Genomic DNA, 26,617 nt, shown 5'->3' with positions numbered 1-26,617 from the left:
TCTGGAGATTCAGCATGTACCAACGAAGAATCAACTGGCTGATATCTTCACTAAAGGATTACCATTTGATCTCTTCTCCAATATCAGAGACAAACTGATGGTTTTCTCATCGCTGACACCATCGGTTTGAGGGGGGAATGTAAGACTAGGGTTTTGAAGAGATAGAGAAAAGGGGTTCTAGGTGTTAGTCTTTGGTTTTGGAATAAAGGGTAAAACAGATAGCAAGTGGTCCAAGCCCTCAAGGTCCAGCTCGACAGTGATAACATCTAGAGGCACTCCTTCAACACAACTCTGAAGGCACTTCTTTTACCTAAATAATCAAGAAAACAAAGTTAGTTAGCTTAACTAACTTTGATAATTCTGTTAAGTAGTTAGTTAATTAGTTGTTACTATTCTACCTAATTGTAACTAACTATCTTTCTCTCTAAACTCTATATAAACCAATTGTAATAGAGTTTAATAGATTGATTGAAATAAAAACCTAAAGTTCTTAGAAAACTCACATGGTATCAGTTTCCAGGCTAGCTCCAAAAACTAGGGTTTTCTTGAAGAACTTAATAGCAATCAGCAACATTTAACATCTCGTAAAATACAACATTCAAACATTAGAATCATTTCACCAGGATTGAAATCAGAAATCACTGGTATTCATTTAAAGATCAGAAATCAGAAATCAGAAATCAGAAATCAGAAATCAGAAATCATTAAAGTTCAGAATGGAACAACTTACTGTTTTTTCATACATATCATCAGCTTCAAAGAATCTATCATGGCTATGCAAAACCTCCGATTCTTTCAAGCATAGAAAAGCCTCGCACAACCGAGCACTTAAAGCCTTGTATCTATCAGGCACTAAAAAACCTCATACAACCAAACACTTTAAGATCTGATTCCTTCTGACACAAAAGAGCCTCGCACAACGGAGCATTTTAAATCCTGCTAGCTTAACGATAGAACATTTAGACCATGACCAGGCAAAAATCAGAAGCCTTGATAGTTGAACCGATGGAAGTGTTGATCAAGTAATGCACAAAGAAAAACCCTGTTAGTTTACCATGAAACTATATTCGGGAACCAACAAAAGCACTGATAGCTGAAGCAATAAAGTTATTAAAAACGACATTAGACACCGAGAAAAATCCTACTAATTTAGCACAAAAATGTTTTGGGTTATTTCCCAAATAGACCCCAACTTTGTGACCAGTTTCCTGCCTAACCCCCTACTTTATCAAAAATACCCAGATGCCCCCTTTTCCAGATTCTGTTATAACACCGTTAACCAGTCATCACCTCTCTCTCATACAACTCATCGTCTCTCTCTGCCACCTCATCATCTTCACCGACGAAGGTCGCCGGCCAGCCAATTTTCTGGCCGACGACCTCCAAACATAATTTTTTTTGTCACTCTCTCTAGATCTGGTTCACCAGATTAATGCCCTGTGAACAGACCTTGATTCACTAGATCTAGAGAGAAGAGTTAAAAAAGAAAATTATGTTTGAATGTCGTCAGCCGAAAAATTGGCCGGCCGGCGACCTTCGCCGGTGAAGATGATGAGGTGGCAGAGAGAGGTAACGGTCTTATAACGGAAACTGAAAAAAAAAATTATGTTTGAAAGTCGTCGGCCGGAAAATTGGTCGGCCGGCGACCTTCGCCGGTGAAGATGATGAGGTGGCAGAGAGAGGTGATGAGTTGGATGAAAGAGAGGTGATGATTTGTTAACGGTCTTATAACGGAAACTGAAAAAGGGGACTATCTGAGTATTTTTGATAAAGTAGGGGGCTAGACAGGAAACTGGTCACAAAATTGGGGGCTATTTGGGAAATAACCCAAATGTTTTCAACTACCTAGACATTGATAAAAAAACCTGCTAGTAGAAGCGATAGAATTCCAAAAGCGGTAATCTGAAACCGAAAAAAGTCTTGCACGTTTACAGAAAAGTACTTCGACTACATGGCATCATGTATCATTACTTTGGGAAAATTTTAAAAGCGCCCCCTATAAGTGTTACAGACGCACCCTTCACCGACAAAGCTGAAGGGATGGAGATAAACTATTTTACTTACTGCCTAAATTAGGTAGGATAAATCTGGGTGATAAACTACTTACAACGAGACTCGATCTCAATACCTCATGGACTTAAAAGGGAGTGTCCTACCACCACATGGTGGACACATGACTACAAACTACTTATTGGTACTATCGAGAGTCGTGTATACGTGAAGATGTATCAAAACAAAACTCTCTCACTTTAGAGTTTCAGATTATCTTGCTTGCTTGGGACGAGGGAACCGACACATAGTTCATTACTCTCTCTCTCTCTCTTTAGTTTTCTTCTTCACTCTCAACCTTCCTCTCCTCAAATTGCTTCTTCTCCGATCGGTGAGTAGTCATGTATCTCCATGATTCTTCCCTTGCCTTCTGTTTTCTTCTTAATATGTGCCTGCTTTTATGTCTTCTGTTGAATTCTAGTTTCCCCTTTGTGTTTCTCTTTGTTAATGTTTTTTTTCCAATTAGAAATATTTATTCTGTAATTCTGAGAAATAAATCATGATTTTTTATTTTCATATGTGATTCTTCAATGGGTTTTACTAAGAAATTTTAGGTCTTGTCTAGATCTCCATATGTCTCCTTGATGAAAAAGGTTTGATTTTGACTGTTTCTAGTAAAAATCAGAAGTAAATAGAGTCTGGGTTTTGTGTCCTAGGGCTTGTTTACCATTTCCTGTAAGAATTATTGGTATATAAGTGATCATCCTGAATGCCTGAACTATACTTGCTTTACTTTGGAATCACAGGTGAACATGGGAAAGACATGCAAAGCCTTGGTGCTACTTCTGTTCTGTACTCTGATATCGTTTTCTCCGACGTTTTCAAAATCCAGTGATGGGTTAGTAAGAATTGGTCTGAAAAAGAGGACGTTGGATGCGAGCGAAAGACTTGTGTCTAAGGAATGGCATACTTTGAGATCTTCTCTCCGTAAGTATCATTTCCGTGGAAACCTAGGTGATTCCGAGGATGTTGATATTGTAACTTTGAAGAATTACATGGATGCTCAATATTTTGGTGAAATTGGCATTGGGAGTCCTCCTCAGAAGTTCACTGTCATTTTCGACACCGGTAGCTCGAACCTTTGGGTGCCCTCTTCAAAGTGCTATTTCTCAGTAAGTTTCTGTCTCAACTCTCAGATGAGTTTTAACGGTATATCTGCTGTTGGAATTATATGTCGTGTTATAGTGGTCGAGTGAAGTTCATCATAGTTTTTGCTAGAGCCAAAGATCAATGTCTCAATATTTTTAACTCGTTCGCAGATTGCTTGCTTTTTCCATTCGAAGTACAAGTCAAGTGAGTCAACTACCTACACAAAGAATGGTGAGTTATTCTTCCTAAACCGAACATGCGTTTTCAAATTCTTAGCAAAACGAGTTAGAGTTCGCTCGCTTCATTGCTTGTCACTCTTATTTTGGTTAGTGGGTTTATAAAAGAACAAGACTAATTAAAAATAACTGCAAGCTCAAAAGATTTGTAGCTACATATTCTCCATTTTAACTCGTTTTCTGCTCCAATATCAGTTAGTTATCTCACCACTTCACTAACACCTTTCATTCTTATGTTAATAAATTTCCGTGGCGTATGTTGTTTTCGTTCCCGATTGGTATATAATTGGATTGCCATTCATGTAATTTTCTAGTTACCTAATTATATTGTTTGTGGTACCACTTAGTCATGTTTATTTGTTATCCGTGTGCTTTTGTGGCATTGTTTTTGGGTTGTGATTCACTCATAACCACATCAAGGAACCTTTTATAGTTTTATGTACAAATGTCTTCTTCAAAGAGATTTACTTCGGATGATCTTAAATTTTCAACGAATTGCATTTGGCATTACGCACGATGGGCAACAAGTTTCTTTTGCTCATGCATTTTAGTCCAATTCTCTTCCCTCCGAGTCCGTGACTTATTTTGATTGATAAACCTGTGTAGTCAAACTCGGCTGAGTGACTCGGGGATCGGCTCGGGCTCGGGGTAGCCCTAGCCGAGCTCCAATCTAGGGGCTTGGCGAGTAACTAGGCTTGCCCTGGTTTTTATTTTGTTTTGGGCAGTTTTTCTGTACCTTTTCAAGAAACATGGTGATTTTAAAATTTAAAATAGTATCTTAATATTATTAGTCAAGCATCAAAACAAGTTAAGTTTTTAATATTAACTTTAAATACAAGAATCTAAACCATAGACGTCCAATGAACGCAAGTCGTCCAGTTTGAAGAAGAAAAGCTTTGATTCATCCAATCTCTTCAACAACCCAGCAATTGATAAGTAAGTTGAAGGATTCTCCTTTCAGTACTTCATATCTTTTGCCTTTCGACTAAACAGAAACTTCGCGTTTTAAATTCTAGAGAGTTTTTTTTTCTTCTTTTTCCGTTGTTCGAGTTGAAGGATTCTCCCAGCAGCATTGAGATAGAGGATGTTCTAGGACTACTCTATCATTGGTCTAGAAACCTGCCCTGGGCAAAAGTTTAACTTTCTTGGATTTTATTTTGAATTGGTAGGAGATTATGAATTAGCTTGTTTTTTCACAATCTCTTTCCAATTCCCTTGTATTCTTTCTCTCCTTCATTAAAGAATAATTCAAACTTTAAAAAAAAAGAGAGAAACATATGTACGTCATGAATTCTGATTTTTATAGCAGAAAAATCTGAATTTTCGATCTGCACAATCTGAAAGTTGAACATTACGTGCTGAATTCCTGATTTTGACACATTGCTTTTTTGATAGTTGATACTTATTCAGTTTATTTAGTTTAGAATTATTTTCTGATAGTTGCTTTTTGCAATTATTAAGTTTAATTTGAACCACGTAATAGTTAATATATGTTGTATATAAATGAAAATAGGATGTATTCAATTATATATAGTAATTATGCAAAGTTATACTCGGTCGAGTTACTCGGCCCTTGGCCGATCCAGAGCCCAGCTGCTTAGAAATACACCTTGTGCATGTTTTGACAATTGTTGGTGTCGTTATTTGTGCAGGAAAATCAGCTGCAATCCATTATGGTACTGGAGCTATTTCTGGTTATTTTAGCGAAGATAATGTCAAAATTGGTGATCTTGTTGTCGAGAATCAGGTATTTTTCACAGTAAATAATTTCATTCTGTCAAACGAAATCCATTGTTTAGGTGCTAGAGATCTTATGCTGATAATGGTTTTCCTTTTCAGGAGTTCATAGAGGCAACCAAAGAACCAAGTATCACATTCGTGGTTGCTAAATTTGATGGTATACTTGGACTTGGATTTCAGGAGATCTCCGTAGGAAATGCTGTTCCTGTGTGGTACGTGGCATCTATTTTATCGGTGTTACACTGGATGTCTTTCACTCTTTCTTAAGAGCATTGATCTGCTCCTAATACAAATTGCAGAATTTTTTTTTTTCAATATCCAAGTATCAGCCCCAATGATCTGAATTGACAGACGTGTAATCATTACAGGTATAACATGGTCAAGCAAGGCCTTGTCAAGGAACCTGTTTTCTCATTTTGGTTTAACCGAAATGCAGAGGACGAAGAAGGTGGTGAAATTGTGTTTGGCGGTGTTGATCCCAATCATTTTATAGGCAATCATACCTATGTTCCTGTTACTCAGAAAGGGTACTGGCAGGTGAGTCCCCCGAAATTTCTTACCCCAAATATAATTATATAACAGCAGCGCTTTTCACCCTCTAACATAGTGTATTCAAATTTGTGATCCCAGTTTGATATGGCTGATGTCCTTGTTGGGGGTAGAACAACTGGTAATAACAAAGAAACTCTCCTTAGCTAGTGGAATTTGTAATCCGTGAATAGAACTCAAATTTTATTTAGAGTCTTAAACCATCGTTTTCATTTTCAGGATTCTGTGCTGATGGTTGTGCGGCTATTGCTGATTCGGGGACGTCTCTGTTGGCTGGTCCAACTGTGAGTAGCTCCATCAATTCAAAAGATAGGGTTAACTGTTTCGACGTGATTAGTTGTCTGATATCCAGTTATTCTTTTTTCTCAATCAGACAATTATTACCGAAATTAATCATGCCATTGGAGCAACTGGGGTTGTTAGCCAGCAGTGCAAATCAGTAGTTTCTCAATATGGTGAGATGATCGTGGACTTGCTGTTAGCAGAGGTATAAACTAACCGACATCACACTTCATAATAATTATGTCATTTATTTATGTTCTAGCTTTTAATGCGACGGTTTTCTCAACCCTATCTACAAAGATATACTTTTATGGAGTATTATTTGATATTCTTCTCTAACTGGGTACCCATCATTCTTACAGACACAACCCAAAAAAGTCTGCTCCCAGATCGGTTTGTGTACCTTCGATGGTACTCGAGGTGTAAGGTAGTATTTTTTTTTTTTGTGTGCTTGCTGCTTTATTTATCTGGTGGAAACATAGTTAGGCTCATTTTTCTATCTATTACTGCAGTACTGGCATCGAGAGTGTAGTTAACGAGAACAACAATGGTAAATTATCTGATGGTCTACATGATGCAATGTGCTCGGCTTGTGAGATGACAGTTGTATGGATGCAAAACCAGCTTAGGCAGAATCAAACAAAAGAGCGTATATTGGACTACGTCAACGAGGTGAAATGGCATTTACGTTGGTCGACCTGCTATCTTTTTTTATGTAGACATCGGGTATCTTTTTCTACTGCATATTTTAATTTGTGTCAGCTATTGCAATTGCAGCTTTGTGAAAGACTGCCAAGTCCAATGGGAGAATCAGCTGTTGACTGTAATGGGCTTGAAACCATGCCAAATATCACTTTTACTATTGGCGGTAAAGAGTTCGGGCTTACTCCAGATCAGGTACTAGTACAAATCTAAATTTCCTTTTGCCAGTTTCGTATCATATATGAGTTCAGCTGAAAGAATCCATGCTCGGTAAAAAATTATCGTTTTTGTTCGGCTCTTCTTGTTTGGTGTGAACAGTACATTCTCAAGGTGGGCGAAGGGCCAGCGACTCAGTGCATTAGTGGATTTACAGCTTTGGATGTGGCGCCTCCTCGCGGCCCTCTCTGGTATTTGTTCTCTTTCCCTTTGATCCTCCCGTATCGTTTGTGGGAAGTATGGTCCATAACAATGGCCGAAACACAACCATTGTAACAGAATGAAGATGTGTTTTATCGCAGACCACTATCATCATCATCGTTATTTGCCTTTTCTACCAAACGACCTTTTTTACGCCTCTTTCTTTTCAAAAATCGATGAAACTGTTAGCTTGACCATTATTTCATAAACATGGCTGCTTCCTATAGTACCTCACTTGAGAAAACCCATTACAAGGGATTCGTTCGATATATCTCTTAATGAAAATCGATTGAGATTATTTCAACAAAAAAAGTTATATTCTTTTATTGGCAGCTGGTAAATGCTCAATTATTTTATAATGAGCCCCTTTTATTGTAGGATCCTGGGAGATGTCTTCATGGGTAGATATCACACAGTATTTGACTACGGCAACTCTAGGGTTGGGTTTGCAGAAGCAGCTTGATTTCGATCTCGTCTCTTTTCTGTCTAGTCTGTTGGTAGGTGAGTTTCATGTAGCCATATTATGTTGCTCAACTTCTCTGAACTATTTAAGTTTTTAATAGTCCTTGCTGCCTAAATGTTATATGACGTAAACATAACCTATACTTTCTCAGTTAGCATGTAAATATGTTTATAATCACTGTTGTTAGTTGACAATGTTATTACGATGTGAAAGTCGCCAATGTCCTATCGCTTTACGCCTGCTTATGAGAGGACACAAAGCGAAAACTGGAAGAGAAACTTTGCCACGTACAAAAGTTCCAAAATTTTATTATTTATTGGTTCTCTTGGCATCAAACTATCTAGGTTTTCTAAATCAGTTGAAGGGAAGTTTTATAGGCCATGCCCATTTTTGTTCAATTTTCGCCCGAGACTTGGTCAATATAAGTTGACAGCGTATGGTCAGAGGGAATTTAGGCAATTCCCTTATCCTCTTTTTTCGGGGGTTTATCACCCACTTCTTCTATTTTCACCAAATACTTGGTTAAAATAAGTCCATCAAGTATGGTTTGGAAGTGAAATTAAAATGAAATACAGATCTTTCGAAGTCTTCTTTTAGCCATTTTTTTCAGCAAACAAAATTCAGATAGTCGATTTTAAGAAATTTGGTGAAAATTTGGAAGTGAAAAAAAATTGAAATGAAGGGAGAAGAGGAAGTGAAGGGGTGTTGGTTGCTTGGGCCACCCGCTCACCATGGGTCGGTGTGGATCCGGGGGAAATAGTCAAACAGGTCAAGTTGGGCGGATGAAGATAATTAAGTTACCCTTTAATGAAGTTGAAGAAGCACAGGTCGAGATGTTCATTTTAATTAGGCTGCCAAATTGATTGGAACTTATCTGCTTGAATGTTCAATGTATTTAGATACCCTAACCCTAATTAGAATAGTCCTTTAAGTTAGGTTTCTCCTTTTATTTAAGTTTTACCTTTAACAGTTTATAGATTTATAAAGTCTGCAGTTACTATTTCTAGTTTAGTTTACTAATTACTTAATTAATAAGGTACCCTAGCAAATGTCACTATTCATATGGATCATGGATAAGAACTCATCTTATTTTCTATTATACAAGTTAGGTGTGACAGGAAGATACTAATAAACTATGGGAAGTTTTATAGATCTCCATTCTTGTTAAAAGGGTTCTTATTGTAAATTCTGCACGAGGTTACTAATTCACAATTCAGTACGAGGTCACCGAATTCACAAAGATAGGCTACTGGAGTGAATTTCGGTGGGTCTTAACAAATTCACAGGAAAATTCAGTGGGCTCGTGCCGATATTGCTTGGATCTCTCTCACCAATCGAAGCACCTGCCAAAGTGGTCGTTTCTCAACATTAGTCAAGATAAGCACATAACATTAGTCAAGATAAACACAGTTAGTGTAGAGTCAGTTGCTATTTGGAATCGAATTCTGCTGAATTTTAATACTAGTTATATGCCCAATTTGGCTCCCTGTAATTCATAGACAAGCACAAGTACTCTTTATGTCATGGCAGTTGCTGCCACTGTAGTTTCCCCTTGCCGGTCTCTTAAGAATGCACCATAACCACCAAAGGAGAAATCGAAAGCCCCATCGCTATTTATTACTCCATTTACATGACATTTGAACCTTCCTGACTAGTGGAATAGATAAGTTCCACTTATTTAATATAAGTCTGGCCTCATTTGTCTCCACTGTCTTGCGTTTCCAAGTTGTTGCCCTAATTTTTACTTCGCTGATTACCGCCTGTGTGACAACTTCAGTCGGATTTGATTTGCCTCGAAAAATTCAGTTGTTGTGTTCAGTCCATATATTATATATAAGCGTCGAAAACCATATCCCGTCATCCTAACTTATCCCGGCCTATTAGTATTTGTCCGACGATATCTGTTTGTTAACTAGAAGAATTATAGAACAACTTTTGAGGTTCTATTGTTTTGGAGAGAAACAAAAATTAGAATGTCTCTATTCTGCCACCTAAGGGTGAGTTCCCAATTGAGTATTGACATATTACATCATTAGGTATATGACTAATAGAGTTATTGTTTTTAGGTTTGCATTAAAAATGCTCTCATAAACACCAAAAGTAAATACCCACCACCAACTTATGAAAGGTGAGGTCTTTCATACACCAGCATGACCAAATCTGCCACCTAATATAAGTAATAATAGGTGGAGGGCAAAATAGAGTATTTATGTAATAATAAGCTATCTCCATATAGCTGAACATAAAGGAAGAGAATTGAAGAAGATAATGTTGTTGAAATAGCAGCTAAGCTAACTCACACACAGACTACCTGGCACCACTTCTGTCCACAATATCATCATATCATCATATTATTAACTTTACCTTCTCCACCCACCAAAGACCAAGCCATACCTGCCAATTGTACCCTAACCATCCTAATTCATTTTCAGCCTTTACTAAGTTACCCATTACTTTTCTTCGAACGGATCGTTTTAAAAAATAGCTCCAGTAAAGCTGATATCGAAATTGTATGTTTTGATTTTTGTCTCAGCACAAAATATGTAAGTAAGCAACGTCAACGTCTGTCGATTGATTTTGAGTTAGATGACTACAAATTTAATGTGGTATCAGATCCATATTCACGAGTGACATTTTGAGATCAGACCATTGTATGGATAGTTCAAACTCAAAGGGTCCAACTGCCACTGCCTTAACCCTAGCCCGCGTTGACTTGCCCTCAAATTCAACGGATATATTTTGTTTTTGAAGATAAATGGGGCGGGCAATAAAGGCAGAAGTAGAAGGTAGTCCACCTCATAAAAGTGTAAGAACTATCACCTACTTCAACGTGGCCTACTTTTAATGGACAAGAAGTGGACCCTAACCTCCCACCCTTTACCAAAAGAAGCAAAGGGAAAGAGGAGGGCAAAGTGGTAATCAAGTAGCACAACTACTATAAGCAAAATCTAATCAATTTAAATGTATTGGTTTGCTTACAAGTGGGGCATGTCATGTAATCCTTTTCTCCATCTTAAGTATGGTGGTAATTGTGTTTGCTTATTGTTTAAATCTAATTCGACTCCCATCGAGTTGTCTTGCATCTGAGTTGTTTGAAACTAACTTGTGTTTCGTAAGGGGTATATTTGTAATTTAAAATTAGGGTTATTTCCCAAATGACCTCCAACTTTGTGACCAACTTCCTGCCTAGTCCCCTAGATTAGCAAAAATACCAATATTGCCCCCTTTTTCAGTTACCGTTAACTTTCCATTAACTAGTCATCATCTTCTCTCCTCCATCTCATCATCTCTCTCTGCCACCTCATCTTCTCGCCACTTCATCATCTTCTCCGGTGAGAGTCGCCGGTCGGCGACTTCAGACATAAAAAAAAATAATTAAAAAATTTAATATTTGAAGGTCGCCGGCCGGAAATTTGGCCGGCCGCGACCCCTGCCGGAAAAGATGATGATGTGGCGTGATAGGTGACTTGACAGAGAGATAAAATGAGATGGAGGAGAGAGAGTAACAGACATTTAAAGATAACGGAAAAAGGGGGCCATACGGGAATATTTGGTAAAGTAGGGGGCCAGGCAGGAAGCTGGTCACACAGTTGGGGGTCATTTGGGAAATAACCCTTAAAATTATTCTCGATAATGATCTCTTATTTTAGTTTGTTCCTTTTATATATGATACCTGAAATTTTACTCGAAGGCAAATTTAGATTAGTTGTTTTTTACTGACTCGTCTGAGTGACTTAATTTGATTGATTTATTGTTATTTGGACGATTTATATTTTATAAAATAATGGATTTTTGAGGGAGAGGCCCAAAAAATGGAGGGTAAATAAGCATTACCCCCAGCCCAAAAAAAAAATTAGAACCCAGTCCAAATTGTCAGGACAGCTCACAGTTTCCTGGTTTTTATTTTATTTATCCCTCTTTTACCCCTCCACGGGAAATTTCTGTGTTTTCTGACAATCTGACGGACGACAGCGAATCAATTAATTCCCCGTACATGACGTCATGTCAGAGAAACATTCAGATTTTCTGAAAATTCAAAAATGGCGCCATTTTTTGACGAAATTTCAGCCAATTTTTTTGGATCCCTCCCATTATATTTTGTTTCAACTCCTTCTTTCTTCTTATTTATACATCCAAAAATCTTCTTTTCATCATTCTTATTTTGTTTTTCACATTTTATCTTCTTCATCTCTTTCAATCTCTAAAAGCATAAATTTTCTTTTCTTTCTCTCTCTAAAAGTTTTATTTTCTTATTTTTGGATGTCCATCATTCTTTTTTGTTTCACATTTTATTTTCTTCATCTCTTTCAATCTCTAAAAACATCAATTTTCTGTTCTTACTCTCTCTAAAAGTTTTATGTTCTCAATTTTGGGTGTTCATCATTCTTATTTTGTTTCACATTTTATCTTCTTCATCTCTTTCAATCTCTATAAACATCAAAGTTTTCTGTCTCTCTCTCTAAAAGTTTTATGTTCTTATTTTTCTTCTTCATCACTCTTATTTGTTTCACATTTTATCTTCTTCATCTCTAAAAACATCAAAGTACATAACCAAATATCCAGTGCACAGAACCATTTCCGGTACAGAAGAAAATTCCCAGTTCAAAAGTGTCCAGTACTAAACCAAATGACCAGTACATAGAACAATTCCCGGTGCACAAGAAAATTCCCCAGTACAAAAATGTCTAGTGCATAACCAAATGACGAGTACACAGAACAATTCCCGGTACACAAGAAAATTCCCACTACAAAAATTTCTAGTACATAACCAAATGGCTTGTACACAGAACAATTCCCGGTACACAAGAAAATTTCCAGTACAAAAATGTGTAGTACATATCTAAAAAATGACCAGTACACTAAATAGTTCCCGGTACACAAGAAAATTTCTTTATACAAATCAATGAAATACTACCAAAAATGAAGAAATTTGTTGAGATTGGAAAGAGATCAGAAATAAATCTAGAAAAAAAGAACGAAATTTGTTGAGATTGGAGAGAGAAATATGTGTGGGAGAAAATAAAAAAGAAATAAGAAATAAATCTGGAAAAAAGAACGAAAATGGCAAGTTGGTAAATTTTGTAATGGCAATTCTGTAAATTCATGGAAAGTACAAGGTTTAATGTCAGGTGCGTCAGACTATTTTCCAAAAAAATTCGAATTTCCCGGGAATTTTTCGATGGCAATTTTGTGAATTTATGGAAAGTACACAGTCTGATGGGAGGCGTGTCAGATTACTTGTCAGAAATTTTCGAGTTTCCCGGGAATTTTTCGATGGTCGTTTCGTAAATTTCAAAAAAAAGAAGGGTGTTTCGGAAATTCCACCCCTAGCCTGACTTTTTTGGACCTGCCCCTCATTCTTTATCTGCAGTGGGCCTGATACATATTGTTGGGCTGATTTTGGGCCTTTTGCCCAACCCCTCTAAAATAATTAAATGCAGACAATGAGAAAAGAAAACAAAAATGCTAGAATCATAAAGGATCTTAACAAAAGAAATTGTACAACTGATGTGACGGTTGTGATTTGAGATTCAAAAATATTAGACTTATTCTAAAGTCCGATTCAAATAAATTTGGAACTCAGTCCCAATAAACAGAGAAAAATCTTACTCGAATTAATTTATATCTTGAGTCATGATTTTAGATTTGAATACCAAGAAAAATAAAAACCTTTTTAATTTTTTTTTTCTTTCTCTCTCTTTCTAGAAAGATGATCTCATTCATTCCCTTCCTTCCCAACTTGCAAAACAAACAAAACAAGTTAGAGAGAGAAACAAAAGTAGAAATGTTTGTAGTGAACGTTTTAATTGAGGGTAGCTTTTCTTTACAACCAAATTCCAACTGTTAGAGAAGAAGAAAGAATCATAACTTCTGGATGGTTTGGTTTGTTACAACGTCTCTTCTTCCCTCCCTCTTAATTCTTCTTTTCTTTATTCCTTCTTTCTTTCAATTTTGGGCTTTATTTCTTTAGTACTTTTAATCCTTAACCCTAACTTCTTCTCAAACCAACTTAACCCTTTAAAATATAAAAGTTCAAACCACTTAGCTTTTTTCACATTATCTTATATTATTATTATTATACTTGAGCCTTATCTGTCCTAATACTCTAACCTTTTGATACCTCAAAGGGTATGATATAATAACTACTAGTTGGGACACTTTGGCTAGTTGGTTGAACATTTTCGATTTGTTACTATTAATCTAGCTCAACTTGTGATTAGGTTAACTGATCAGTGGTCTTAAAGGTTAAACGGTCGAGTAAAAAATTTAATGACCCAATCTAAAATGATTTGAATTGATAATCGATAGAGCTAACTATGATTAACCAATTGACCTACCACCCAAAATTAACTTGTTTAGATTTGACAATCAACAACTAGTTATAAATTTGATTACAACACTAATATCGTGTCTAATGTTCATTATGGGACTAAATCAGTAGTTTCTTTCGATCCCTTTCTACTAAACATCACTTAATCTAAAATAGAACTAACTAACGTCTCTATATATCCCATGATTATATGTAAATCAAGTTTATGAAGTGTACCGCACTCATCTAAATATCTTCTTATAAAAGTTTTCCTCATTTGAGTTTATTAAATGAGGGTGGATTAGGTTTTACTTTAAGATAATTACTGCACAATTAGGTAGATGAATGTAATAATTCAAACTAATTTGTCAAGTATGTATGTGAATGATCATCATTCAACCCCCAAAATAAGAAAGACTAGTAAATCTCTTAAATTATATGCAAATACCCCAAATTATTGACCATATCTAGAGAGAGAAAGATATACCAAGATTCATCCTTTTGCTACCTAAAATTTTCCCTCATCTAATAAGTCCACTAGTAAGTACAAATCAAAGTTGAGAATATCCATAACCAATATCCCATATCCAAACACCTCACTTATTACTAAACCAACCAATAATTCCCAAACTTACCTTATTATTCTACTAGGTGAAAAGAGTGTAAAAGATTGAGTTATGCTATTTTTACAACCCCTATTCTTAACGAACGTTTTTGGCTCAAGAATTTAGCACGAGCTGTATTTTAATCAGACAATTCAAATACGTATAAAATTGATTTTCTACGTATTTATTTTAGGTGTAGTATATTTGTTTTTGGTAGAGTGAAAAGAAGAAGAATGGGATATAGTTGGACATAAGAATTGGTCTCTAAGAGGAAGTCCATATTTCTTACACAAATTGTCCTTAACTTTATAGATGCTCATGTGTCACTATGTGGTTGGCTTTCATTAACAAACCCAACAGCCGTCCAAATGGCCAAAAGTTGTTAACCCATTCCTTTTCAACACGTGGAAGTTTCTCACTCTATGATGCCCTTGATAGGTTACTTGTATTAACTCCCAATGATCATATATTATATGTGTATATATATGATGTTTTGTCAAGCCAAAAGCACCAACTTGTTCTTCATTTTCTTCACTCAAAAATTCTCAAACTCTCTCTCTCTTCTAAGTACAAACAATGGAATGGATTAGAGGTCAAACAATTGGCCAAGGATCGTCGGCCACTGTCTCAATCGGAACATCTCGTAAATCCGGCGAGCAATTTGCAGTTAAGTCAGTAGAATTTTCTCAATCAGAATTCTTGAAAAAAGAACAAGAAATTCTTGCTTCACTAAATTATCATCCTCAAATTATTAAGTACTTGGGTTTTGATATTACATCTGAAAATGGTAAGTTAATGTATAATATGTTCATGGAGTATGTCTCTAGTGGGTCACTTTTCGATAAAATTCAAGAAAAAGGCGGTCGGTTAGACGAGTTTTCCATTCGATCTTACACTTATGAAATTCTTCAAGGGCTAGAGTTTCTTCATTCTAATGGTTTAGCTCATTGTGATATTAAGAGTAGAAACATTTTGATTAGTAAAAATGGTGCAAAAATTGCAGACTTAGGTTGTGCTAAATGGGTAGATAAGAAATCGAATGTCGATTCGAAAATATCGATTTCGGGTACACCTTTGTTCATGGCACCAGAAGTTGTTATTGGGGAAGAACAGAGTTATCCAGCTGATATATGGGCTCTTGGTTGCACAATTATTGAAATGGGTAGTGGAAAATCACCATGGCCAGATGTTCAAGATCCAATTTCTGCTTTATATAGAATTGGATTTTCAGGGGAGATACCTGAATTTCCTATAAACTTCTCTGAAGAAGGTAAAGACTTCTTGAGTAAATGTTTAAGAAGAGATCCAAAACAGAGATGGACTGCTAATCAGCTTCTTAATCATCCATTTATAAATGAAATTGATTCTTGTTTTACAAGAATTGAAGAACCCAAGAAGATGCATTCTCCAACAAGTATACTTGATCAAGGAATTTGGGATTCAATTGAGGTTTCAGAAAGTTGTTCTAATTCTGTAATTGAAAGAATTAAAGTTGTTTCATCTTCAAGAAAACCCAATTGGGTAGAAGAAGATGATGACGATGATGATTGGATCACCATTAGAAGTAATAATTCTGAGGAAAGTTTTGATTTTTCTGGTGAATTGGATGAAATTCTTACAAATTGTGATGGTAATTCAGATTTGATTAATCAAGAAGAAGAAGTGGAGTTTTGGGGAAGATTTGAATTTGAAAAAGATGAAATAATTAGTTACTTTGATTATAATTTTAGGTGTAATAGTTGTAGTAGTAAGAGTAGAAAAAGTGTTGTAATGATTTGTAAATGTGAATTTAGATATCTAAATTTTCAGAGAAAGAAAGAATTTATTTATGTTTTCTTCATATCTAATTCTTTAAAACCCTAAAACCAATTCTCCTTTTTTTTTCTCTCTCTAACTCTGATTAACAAAAAATTTCATTTTTTTAGATTTTTGTTGTTTAGAATTGACTAACTCTGACTTTGGAACAAAGTCGCCGGCTGAAAGTCAACTTTTATCTTTAAAATTAGGTAAGGTCAACTAGTTGAGTTTTGGCTGATTCTTGGTTGTCTCTTTAGTTTGGTGGTAATTCTGTTAGGAAATAGGTCCATAATTCAAGTGGTGATTCCAACCAAAGTTGAAAAGTTCGTAAAAGAAAAGGTGAATTAGAACACTTTAAAATTTAGGTAATATTAGGTTTCAACATAAACAATTTGGAGGGCTAAGGACCATGGATACTTGAGGCTTTATACCAGTCAAATTAGGTAGGGGTAAGCAACGGTCTGCTCGACCAACCAGATTGAATTTGGCTGAACCGAATCGAACGGTTTTGGAGCCAAATTGAACAATGTTCGGCTCAATTTCACTGGATAGAGCCAAATTGAACAATGTTCGGCTCAGTTTCACTGGATATTAATGACGATTTGATTTAATTTGAGTTTGGATTTTTGAAAATCACCTAAACCAAATTGACGGAACTATAAATATGTACATATAAATTAATAGTTTATACTTAGCAAGGATAATTAACTAATAAATAGACTTTTCTATGATTCAAAATTATAATTTATAATCTAATAGTTTAATAGTTGACTTTTAATTTCAACTTCCAATCTTTTTACTTATCTTTGATTTGGTTCATTGAGTTTGGTTGTACGGATCAACCAAACTCAATCAAGTCAAACTGAACGGCTCGGTTTCGGCCGATGATCTAACCAAACCGTCGTTGAGTAGTTTGGCTTCAGCCCCATTGATCACCCCTAAAACTAGCATTACTATTTTTTTAACAGTAAAATGTTCTAAATTTCATCACAGACCCATGGTAAAAGTATTCGAACCACATTCCTCTCCAACGTACTAACTACACCTGATGGTAAAAGTATTCGAACCACTATTCAACAGTTGGTACGTTCCAATCGAGCACAAACTAGAATGCGTAGTTATACCTAAAACAGATGGATAAATCAATGAATACTTTACAAACCTTATCAACTGAATCATGTATCGAAACTCAAAAGCTAACCCATAGATGGAAGTTAATTACTCTTTTAGGATTTCTTCTATTCAACTGATTTCTCAAGTAATAACAATCCATGTATCGACATTCTTTTTTCTCACGAAGAGAGGTGACTTAGTTACATATTCTTCTTACTATCAGAACGTGATAAGCTTTGATCAAGCACCTTAAGTTGACTCCTTAAGGTTTGATTTTCTGCGTGCAAACGATCATACTCGATAAGAAACCCTTCAGACTGTTTCTTATGAGCTACAGCATTAGCTTCTGCAGTTTTAAGTTCCTTTTTTGTGGTCTCACATTCGGATTTCAGCTTTTCAATTTTCATTCTCAAGTTTGTCATCTCGTTCTCCATGATTTTCAGTAACGCAGCAGCTGAACTTTTTGCCTCGTCCAAAACTCTGATTTGTTTCTTTACTGCTTCTATGTTCTTCCTTAAGGAGCGTAGCTCCCTGATGTAATGGTGAAGGCGATCTATCATCCATGCGAGGAAGAGAGAAAATCCTGCACAAATTATAATTGCACAAGCATGTCAAAATTTCTATACTGTGGCTAGAAATTTTCTTATTAGTTTTTCTCCCACTATTGTTTCTTGTAGAAAACTAGAAACTTCATAAGATATTACTATGACCCGGAATTGTCCGTATTGTAGAAAATATCACAATAAGTTCGGTAATGTTGAAGAACTACTCTGACACTAACGAAGATTTTGGAGCTTGGCTAATTTGTATGTTGAACTAACTCGAGTTTGATTGGACATGAAAATGGCTCCGAGATCGCAGCACAAAGTGGACTGGACTTATGGTCATTGAATTAAGGACCTGTAGGAAAATGTGGAACTTAAGTGTACTCATGTAAGAGCACACTTGAACTAGAGAAAACAGGGTCGGATAAAAAAATTCGATTTAGGACTACGATATTTTCACACCATGTCTATAAATTCATACGGACTAGTTAGAAAAAGTGGTCCATGTAAGAGCTCTCACCAAGGCATAAATGGGGTGCAAAAAGTAACAATGACAGTCAACATACCAAATGGACCCTAAATATTAGTCCAGTCAAACATGAACGATAGGATATCTAAAGTCCCGCCCAAGCAAAGTTTCGTTATTGACAAGAAAAATGAGTTTACAAGCAAGTTCAGTTGAATATATGATACCACCAAACACTACTTTATCATAACCCTTCATCATAGACTCATAGTTTCCCCCAACTATTGTTGGTTAACTTTGTTACTCTGATCTAGTTCTAGTACTCTACTTGTCCTCCCTATACAAATAGTCGTATAAGAGTCGTTGCATGATAGATTCCGAAGTACACCTCCGTAATCCTTGCACTATCCAAATGACCTCAAACTATATTTACCTTTTCGCCAACCTAAGTAGTTCGACTAGGGAAACTCTCCTCTGCCAATCTCTTGGGAGTTGGGAGCTCTCATCTTTTATCTTAACCAAAGGAAAGGATGGGGTGAACTCGAGCCAAGATTACCAATTCCAACTCTGGCTTGGGCTAGAGGCAGTACTGCGGTACACCCAAGTCACACTACACGAGGCTAACCAATTTTTCATCCTCGAGGAAGGCACTAAAACTAAAGGCGCATAATTTATTCTCAAGAGACAAGATATTCTTGAAAGGAGTTCAAATCACTTTTATGAGATAATCTATTGATTCTGACACATCATTGCGGTTAAACCACCATTACCAACTGAATGAATACCATTGCACACCACAGTCATGGAATACAAGTTGTTCAATACTAGGAATCAAGATACAACAAAGACAGAAATAGTAAATGAAGACAATTGTACCATAACATGATCATGGAGATGAATGTATAAAAAGTCCAGATTATGTTCTCCTGTCATTTAAATGAACCAAGTAATTCGCAAAATATCATATTTCTTGCAGTTTATCCTAAAGTCTTACGAGTGTATGAGCATAAACCAGAATTGCATCTCAAAGTTCTAAGGTTCGGAACTTTGGATTAGTTTTAATAGGAACAACTTCCAGCCAACACATCATGAAGATAAATGTGTATACAAATAGCCTTTCAAACACTAGCCTTCTAAGGAATTGCATTAACAGGAATTTCAATTTTCAGCGACTAGAAATATGAAAGGTCCCATCCCCTTAGCAAACATGAAACTTGGTTACTCGCTTTGGGGGTTATTTCAATGGGCATAAAATGAGGTTTTGTACCTACACTGTTGTGTACTTTTCGACACATTCATAATATGACCACATATACTACTGAGAGTAAAGTATCTTGTCTATAATGTAACATCTGCTGATTGTCTGGATTCTGATCCAAAAGTAAGAAAACTAAAGTAAAGAACAGAAGTCCTAATAACTAAAACAGGAAACTATATGAGTATGTTTCATGGTTGTGTACTTGTGTCCTCATCTGTATATTTTTGAACGAGCCTTGTTAGATACCAAATGTTCAATTTACACCGATACTTGTCACCATGGCCAATTACACAACATAAGAAGAAATTGGAGGAAGGCAGTTGTACTACTTCGGACGTGGAAGGAGATCTTTACAAGATCAACGTTACAAGCTCAAGCTCATACCTAGCCATATGAGCTACAGGTCATTAAATCAGCGGCTCAGCGCTCTCATTTTTATTGGAGTTAGACATTGAAACTGCAAGTCTTTACTTTTCACCATCAATAAAGAGTTTATTTCACTTTTATTGTTGTTTTTATGAATCCTTTTCAAACTGTCCTTAGAAATCGTTATTTTCAACAATAGTAACCCTCCGTTGAAGCTTCCATCAACTAGAGTTTACAACAAATCGGTAGCAGAGCTAGCGATTTTAGGTGCCCATGCTTTGGGTGCCATTACACACCTAAATCACTAGCTCTAATACCAATTTGATGTAAACTCGTCGGCAAAAACTTCAACTGAGGTTTACTATCATTGAAAAGTAACAAATTTCAATAAAAATTCAAAAGAACTCGTATAACTGAAATAAACAATTTTTTAATGCTGAAAAATAAACCTAATCTCTAGTCTCTTTAGAAATAGTAAAAACCGTAAAAAGATGAAACAAATTCTAACTTGGATTATCTTCACCGCCACTTAGGGTTCCTCTATAGGAACTTCTACTTCAAGCACCTTCCTAAACCCTATATCAATTTGGAAAAGGAAATAACTAAATTCGAAACATATTTAGGGAAATGGAGAACATGTCATTTTACATCAATTAGAAAGATCTAGTTGAATTGAACTACTAATGTTCAGAGATTTGAAGCTTATTTATGAATCAAAGATTGTTTAGACAACTACATTGATCAAAGTAAACAATGTATTCAATAAAATTTGCCACATTAATGGGCAAATCCTGCCAAATTGAACAAACAAAGTTTTGACTCACATTCATAATCAATCAAAATCCAACATAGAAACCCAAAATAGATAAAAAGAAGAATTACCCATGATGAAGAAGAAGAAGAAGAATTACCCATTAAAGATGCTTCAAGAAGATGATTGGCCATTAAAACTTGATCTGTAGGATTAATCCCACCATCATCAAGTGAACGTTTCTCGATCATCTTCATACTGTATAAACTAGATGATAAAACTATAACAACAGTTCCTGCAACCGTCTTAACAACAATGGGTCCTCGCCCACGTTTAATCCGATCTAAAGCCATGATTATCAGTTTTCTAAGTGGGGTTTTGAATAAAAGGAAGAAAACTAAAGTCATCTCGGCGAATATGAGACTAAACAACAGATGAATCATCTTTCTTTTTTTGAGTTAATTCTAAACCTAAAACTCTAATTAAAGAATTTTTTTAGAATCAGACGAGAAGAAGTGAAATTCTAAATCCTGATCAAGTTGTTGAGGGAAGGAAACACCAATATAGAAGAGAGTGAGACAGAGACAAAGAATGTCAGCTTCAGATAGGGCTGGGACTCGGGTCGGGTCGGTCCGGTTCAGATGATCATCGGTTCGGGTGGGTCGTTGAGGTCCATTGGATGAGTAATTTATCAAAACAACAAGGCCACACAACCCGACTCCCACATGAACCACAAGAAACAAGAATTTCTCTCACATGCAGTTCAAGTGGGAGTCCCAGAAGGCGGGTTGAGTACACTTTATGTTATCAAAAATTGGAAGCACCCTGCACCCAAATCCCACATGACAGAAGAAAAATATGAATTTTAGATGTATTTTAGGAGGAATAACTCTTAAAGCATATTCTCATATTTCCCTAAGAATTTGTTTTTTTCTCTAAGGACAAGAAATTTTTCGAGATTTTAGCAATGAAAGCTGGTAATTGTCTTCAACGAGAATTACCAGCGTTCACTGCTAAAACATTCTCGTTGAAGACAATTACAACTATTATGATTTTGGCCAACCACTGATAGCCTAGTTGGTCAGTGCATACACTCTGCAATGCAGAAGTCCCAAGTTCGATCCCATGGAAGTGCAAATTCAGGAATATTGAACTTGGATATAAATAAAGTAGTTTATGTAAGCTTTAGGCCATTTAATTCGTCAGGCTTTAGGCCCAGTAGTATTTGTCGGGCTTTAAGCCTAGTAGTATTTCGACAGTTATCGTGCTCATCACATCGTCTCGATGTATCAATGCCTTGTAATGACTAACGTAGATCGTAGTCGATTTCTTAAAAAAAAAACTATGATGATTTCGGAAAGTGGTTTCGCAAATTGTCCTAAAAATCGTTTATATTCCTTTGAGTAATTGTTTTTCTCGTGTCGCGGGTGAGATGGGGATACCTTCAAAGACGCATTGTCAATCAAGTCAGTTCAATGTTGCAGGTTGAAAAGATAAGAAACCGAAGGGTAAAGATTAGTTCCTTTGCAAGATAAACTTGTATTTTTTATATAGGCTTGCATGGCCGTAACTAATCGACTTAAAAGATGTCATATGTAGAAGGCAACCATCTCATATGCTTTTAGAAAACAAAGAAGAAATCATATTATGCTAAGGTTGAGTCATGGTAAAACAATTAGCTTAGAGCTTCCCCAACGGGTGATCTCCAGGGCATCTTGCACTCAATGGCACGGGAGATCTTCTTGCATCCAATGGCACGGGATATCACCAAAGATCTCCCGTGCCATGAACAGTAGTCGGTCGGTTACTGGTCACCTTCATCAAATTGGTGATGTGGTGGGCCAGGGTTATGTTTTCGGTCCCTTTTTTATTCTCCTATTTCATATTAGTCCTTTTTTTTGTTTTGTTTTTCTACTTCAACCTTAGTGTTTTTTTGGGTTTAGTCTCATAGAAATTTGAATTACTTAATTAAATTATAATAAAACATAAATTAAATATTTCACTAAAATATTAGAAAAAAAATACTACCTTAACTATTTTTATTTATACCCTTAATAACACAAAATCGAAGTATTAGTATTACCATCTCCACCATTATCGAGTTTGTGTACTCCGGGTTTTCGGAGACATTACAATACTATTAGTCCTAATAAGTGAACAACTTATTGAAGAATCAATAATGCTCATTATTGCCTTTTTTCCCATAAATGATCAATAAGAGCGTCTCGTAGTTCAAAATGAGTTTTTTTTATCTTTAATTTGTTTGTGCCTAGCTAAGAATCGTTTGAAACGTTCGGCTTCATTTTCAACAATTTTCATTGTCGGAATCTCAGAGAAAATGTTGCGTATTGTACAATCGCCATATTCATCCTCTACAATCATGTTATGCATTATAATGCAAGCAAACATTATATCATGGAGCACATATTTATCCCAATAAAGCGTCAGATTCTTAATAATACCGAAACGAGATTGAAGAACTCCAAATGCACGTTCAACATCTTTGCGACATGCATCTTGCATCATTGCAAAATGTTGTTTCTTCAAACCTTGAGGTTGAGAGATAGTTTGAACAAGCGTCGACCATTTCAGATATATACCATCAGCAAGATAATATCCTGTATTATATTCTTAATTTTCCCATTATATTATATTTTACGGAAGGAGTTTTACCTTCTGCTAAATCTGCAAATAAATTAGAAGATTGTAGTACATTAATGTCATTGTTCGAACCCGGTATTCCAAAATATGCATGCCATATCTAGAGGTCGTAAGAGGCAACTGCCTCCAAAATTATAGTTGGATCTCCCCTACGTCCAGTGTATTGTCCAGCCCAAGCCACAAGACAACCCAATGCATGCAATCAAGACTCCCCAACATATTAGGAAAACCTCTTTCTTCTCCTTTTTGCAAGAGCTTTGCAATATCATTATCATTAGGAGTTCTCAGGTATTCAGTTCCAAAAATTTCGATTATTGCACGACAAAATCTTTTTAAATATTTTACCGTCGTTGATTCACCAATTCTTACATAATCATCTGTTCCATCTGCTGATATTCCATATGCTAACATCCGCATAGCAGCAGTCATTTTTTGTAAAGGAGATAATCCAAGTTTCTTTGCTGCATCACTTAATTGAACAAATTCCGGGGTCATGCGCTTCGACTGCAGACTTTATCCTTAGGAAGAGATTCCTCCCCATTCTAAAACGTCTACGGAACTGAACATCAGGTTTAATTTCGTTGTGTTTCTGGGAAGTAGTCGTTCCAGATTTGTTTGTGCCCTTTTTCACTTTCACGATTAATCGATATATGTCCAGGAATCGAACCCTTATAATGTGGTTCATCATCTTCATCCGATAAATGATGTCGCATCCCGTCATTGATGATCATAAATGCGGCCATATTTTGTTGGTCTTCCAATTCTTCTTCTTCTGAATCCGAGCTATAGTAACTTGATGAGCCTGGGTAATAACACATTGTTTTACTGCAAATAAGGTGTTGAAGAAGTATGTGATTTACTCTACAGGTTATGATGGATTTTAAAGACATAAAATCACACTCTTCAAGAAAAACGTCTCCCAATGTCTTACAATCTTACAAATTCCTTACACACTTACAATCTTACAGATTCCTTACACACTTACACACTTTATCTCAATTCAACACATAATATCACACTCTTCAAGAAAAACGTCTCCCAATGTCTTACAATCTTACAGATTCCTTACACACTTATACACTTTATCTCAATCTCTCAATGTCTTACAATCTTACAGATTCCTTAACTTACACACTTTATCTCAATTCAACACATAAAATCACACTCTTCAAGAAAAACGTCTCCCAATGTCTTACAATCTTACAGATTCCTTACACACTTACACACTTTATCTCAATTCAACACATAAAATCACACTCTTCAAGAAAAACGTCTCCCAATGTCTTACAATCTTACAGATTCCTTACACACTTTATCTCAATTCAATCACACTTATACAGTTTTCATAAGGTCTATAAATACATACCTTCACAACTCTTTATAATGTATTACAAAACATTCAACTTCATACTCTTCAAGAAGACGGAAAAAGAGGATTTCCGTTTGATCATGTCTGGCTTATACTAAAAGATTGCGAAAAATTTACTGTGGCTGGTCCAAAAAGAATAAATTTAATGAATTCGTTTAACGAGACGCAAATAGGGACTCCTTCATCTGGTTCTCCTGGGTTAGCATTCTCTGTTGATCTTGATGCAGATGATAATCAAACTACACCAGAGTCCTCACGTCGGCCAACTGGAAGAAAGAAAGAGAAGTCGAGAAAGAGGGTAGACGAGGAAAAAAATAGGGACAATGCTCGACATCACAATCGAGGCGACGAAGCACTCGAGATTATGAGAAGGGCCGAAACAGCAAGAATTGAAAGACATGCTAGGAAAGATAAGCAAAGGGACGTGGATAACGAATGGAATGACAAGGAACTTGAAGTTGAGATGGCGAAAATCATTCATGAACGTAAAAAAATGGAGTATGATGTTATGCGCATGGACGTCAATACAATTACAGATCCGATACGACAAGCATACTTTCGAAGAGAACAAAAAGAAATATATTTTGGAAAACGAAGTGGTAGCTCGTTTGGAGGAGATGGAGGTAGCTATAGCAGTGGAGGTGGAGGTGACTAAGAAGATAATGATTTACCTCCATATTAACGAAGTAGTTTCAATTTGACATTTTAGTGAAATGTCGTATTAGCTTCAATTTTTAGGTGTAGTAAAATGTCGTAGTTTTAGTAAAATGTCGTATTAGTTTCGGTTTGTAGTTTTATTAAAATGTCGTATTAGTTTAATTTGTAGTTTAAGTCTTGTAATTTCAACTCGTTAAATTTATTTTATAAAAAAATTAGTGTTAAAAATGGTAAAAATGAAATTTTGTGTGATGAATAGTGATTCGGTGAGACTTTTAGTGTTTTGCCTTTGGGTTCCCCAATTTGAAAACACCAAAAAATTTGGTGAAGATTCCTTGTTGGTGTTTTTTTTGGTGCTAACCATCCGGGATGCTCTTTTACAAGACTAGATTATAGCCAAGTTTAAAAGTACCAAACTAAGCACATAGCTTGTGCATATGTTTACTAATTGTTGAAAGTAAAAACTTGTACATTGTTGTATTTAGGGCACAAGAACTTGTCTCCTGATACAAATATGCTGTTCAGTCCGGTTTTTTCAAATTCAAGCAGTTATCAGCTGCTTGGTTAAACAACTCCTGAACCTGCTTCAATTCTGTTTCTGCAATGAAATAGAAACAAATACTTTTTAACAATTATATAGAGCATAAACTTACAAAAGAGAAATTGTAGAAAGATTCACAAATTTACGGTTGCATAAAGTATTTGTATCAACTATGGCTCGTATTGAGATGGGGTGTTTCATCACTGAAGGTGGCGGCTAACAAGCTTGGAATGAAAGACCTCTGACTACGACAAGAATTATGTATAGGGTCTTTATATTAGGCTTAATAATGTCAATCGATGGATGATCTCTCTCCTTCATTGGGATTTTCCATATTTTACTTCCACGACATTCAAAATGTCTTAGGATCAAAAGAGAAAAATAGACAGATTACCTGCAGCATCTAGTTGTCTCTGAAGTTCATTTCATGTCCTACTTCTTCATTTTCTGCCTCGAAAGTGGACTTGGAAATAAGAGAGAAACAATCTCCAGAAATGAAAAAAAAATTTAAAAAGCTAAAACTGTAAACTCGTCGACTATACCTCAAGCTCAGCTATCCGTTTCAACTGTGCTTCTTCATCTCCCTCTGACACAGGAAGTGCTGCAACTAATGCATCAAACTGTAGACAATACGTCAAGCTCAGTTATGGG

The 26,617-nt window shown here is 35.9% G+C and overlaps 2 protein-coding genes and 1 pseudogene across 4 annotated transcripts; 2 read left to right on the top strand and 1 right to left on the bottom strand.

Moving 5' to 3' along the window:
• Positions 1-2,101: 2,101 nt before the first annotated feature.
• LOC147542298 (Saposin-like aspartyl protease family protein) lies at positions 2,102-7,739 on the top strand. The gene is made up of 14 exons (XM_086673265.1): positions 2,102-2,380; positions 2,796-3,161; positions 3,309-3,369; positions 5,027-5,121; positions 5,214-5,326; positions 5,483-5,651; positions 5,745-5,784; positions 5,883-5,947; positions 6,037-6,150; positions 6,308-6,372; positions 6,458-6,617; positions 6,723-6,842; positions 6,966-7,054; positions 7,443-7,739. The coding sequence occupies exons 2-14, from the start codon at positions 2,802-2,804 to the stop codon at positions 7,525-7,527; spliced, it is 1,536 nt and encodes a 511-aa protein (XP_086529391.1). The 5' UTR covers positions 2,102-2,380; positions 2,796-2,801; the 3' UTR covers positions 7,528-7,739.
• A 7,185-nt stretch (positions 7,740-14,924) lies between these two features.
• LOC147542297 (mitogen-activated protein kinase kinase kinase 18 pseudogene) lies at positions 14,925-16,305 on the top strand (annotated as a pseudogene). The gene has a single exon (XR_015223519.1). The product of XR_015223519.1 is annotated as a mitogen-activated protein kinase kinase kinase 18 pseudogene (transcript).
• A 1,052-nt stretch (positions 16,306-17,357) lies between these two features.
• LOC147542296 (uncharacterized) lies at positions 17,358-21,315 on the bottom strand. 2 transcript variants are annotated; one of them, XR_015224014.1, is made up of 3 exons: positions 20,899-21,313; positions 17,487-17,935; positions 17,358-17,409 (listed from the first exon to the last, which is right to left on the bottom strand). XR_015224014.1 is itself a non-coding variant. In XM_086637673.1 (2 exons), exons 1-2 carry the CDS (start codon positions 21,179-21,181, stop codon positions 17,553-17,555), a joined length of 666 nt encoding a protein of 221 aa, XP_086493799.1. In that variant the 5' UTR covers positions 21,182-21,315; the 3' UTR covers positions 17,358-17,552. The 2 variants fall into 2 exon arrangements, 1 of the variants encoding a protein (XP_086493799.1); XM_086637673.1 differs by having other exon boundaries at positions 17,358-17,935; positions 20,899-21,315.
• Positions 21,316-26,617: the final 5,302 nt, after the last annotated feature.

This window comes from Eschscholzia californica, unplaced genomic scaffold, assembly GCF_041429995.1.
Source record: "Eschscholzia californica isolate CP2 unplaced genomic scaffold, dmEscCali1.0.p SCAF_4, whole genome shotgun sequence".
NCBI lineage: Eukaryota > Viridiplantae > Streptophyta > Magnoliopsida > Ranunculales > Papaveraceae > Eschscholzia > Eschscholzia californica.
The sequence above is the reverse complement of the archived record's forward strand: the minus strand, read 5'-3'. Positions and strand labels throughout refer to the sequence as shown.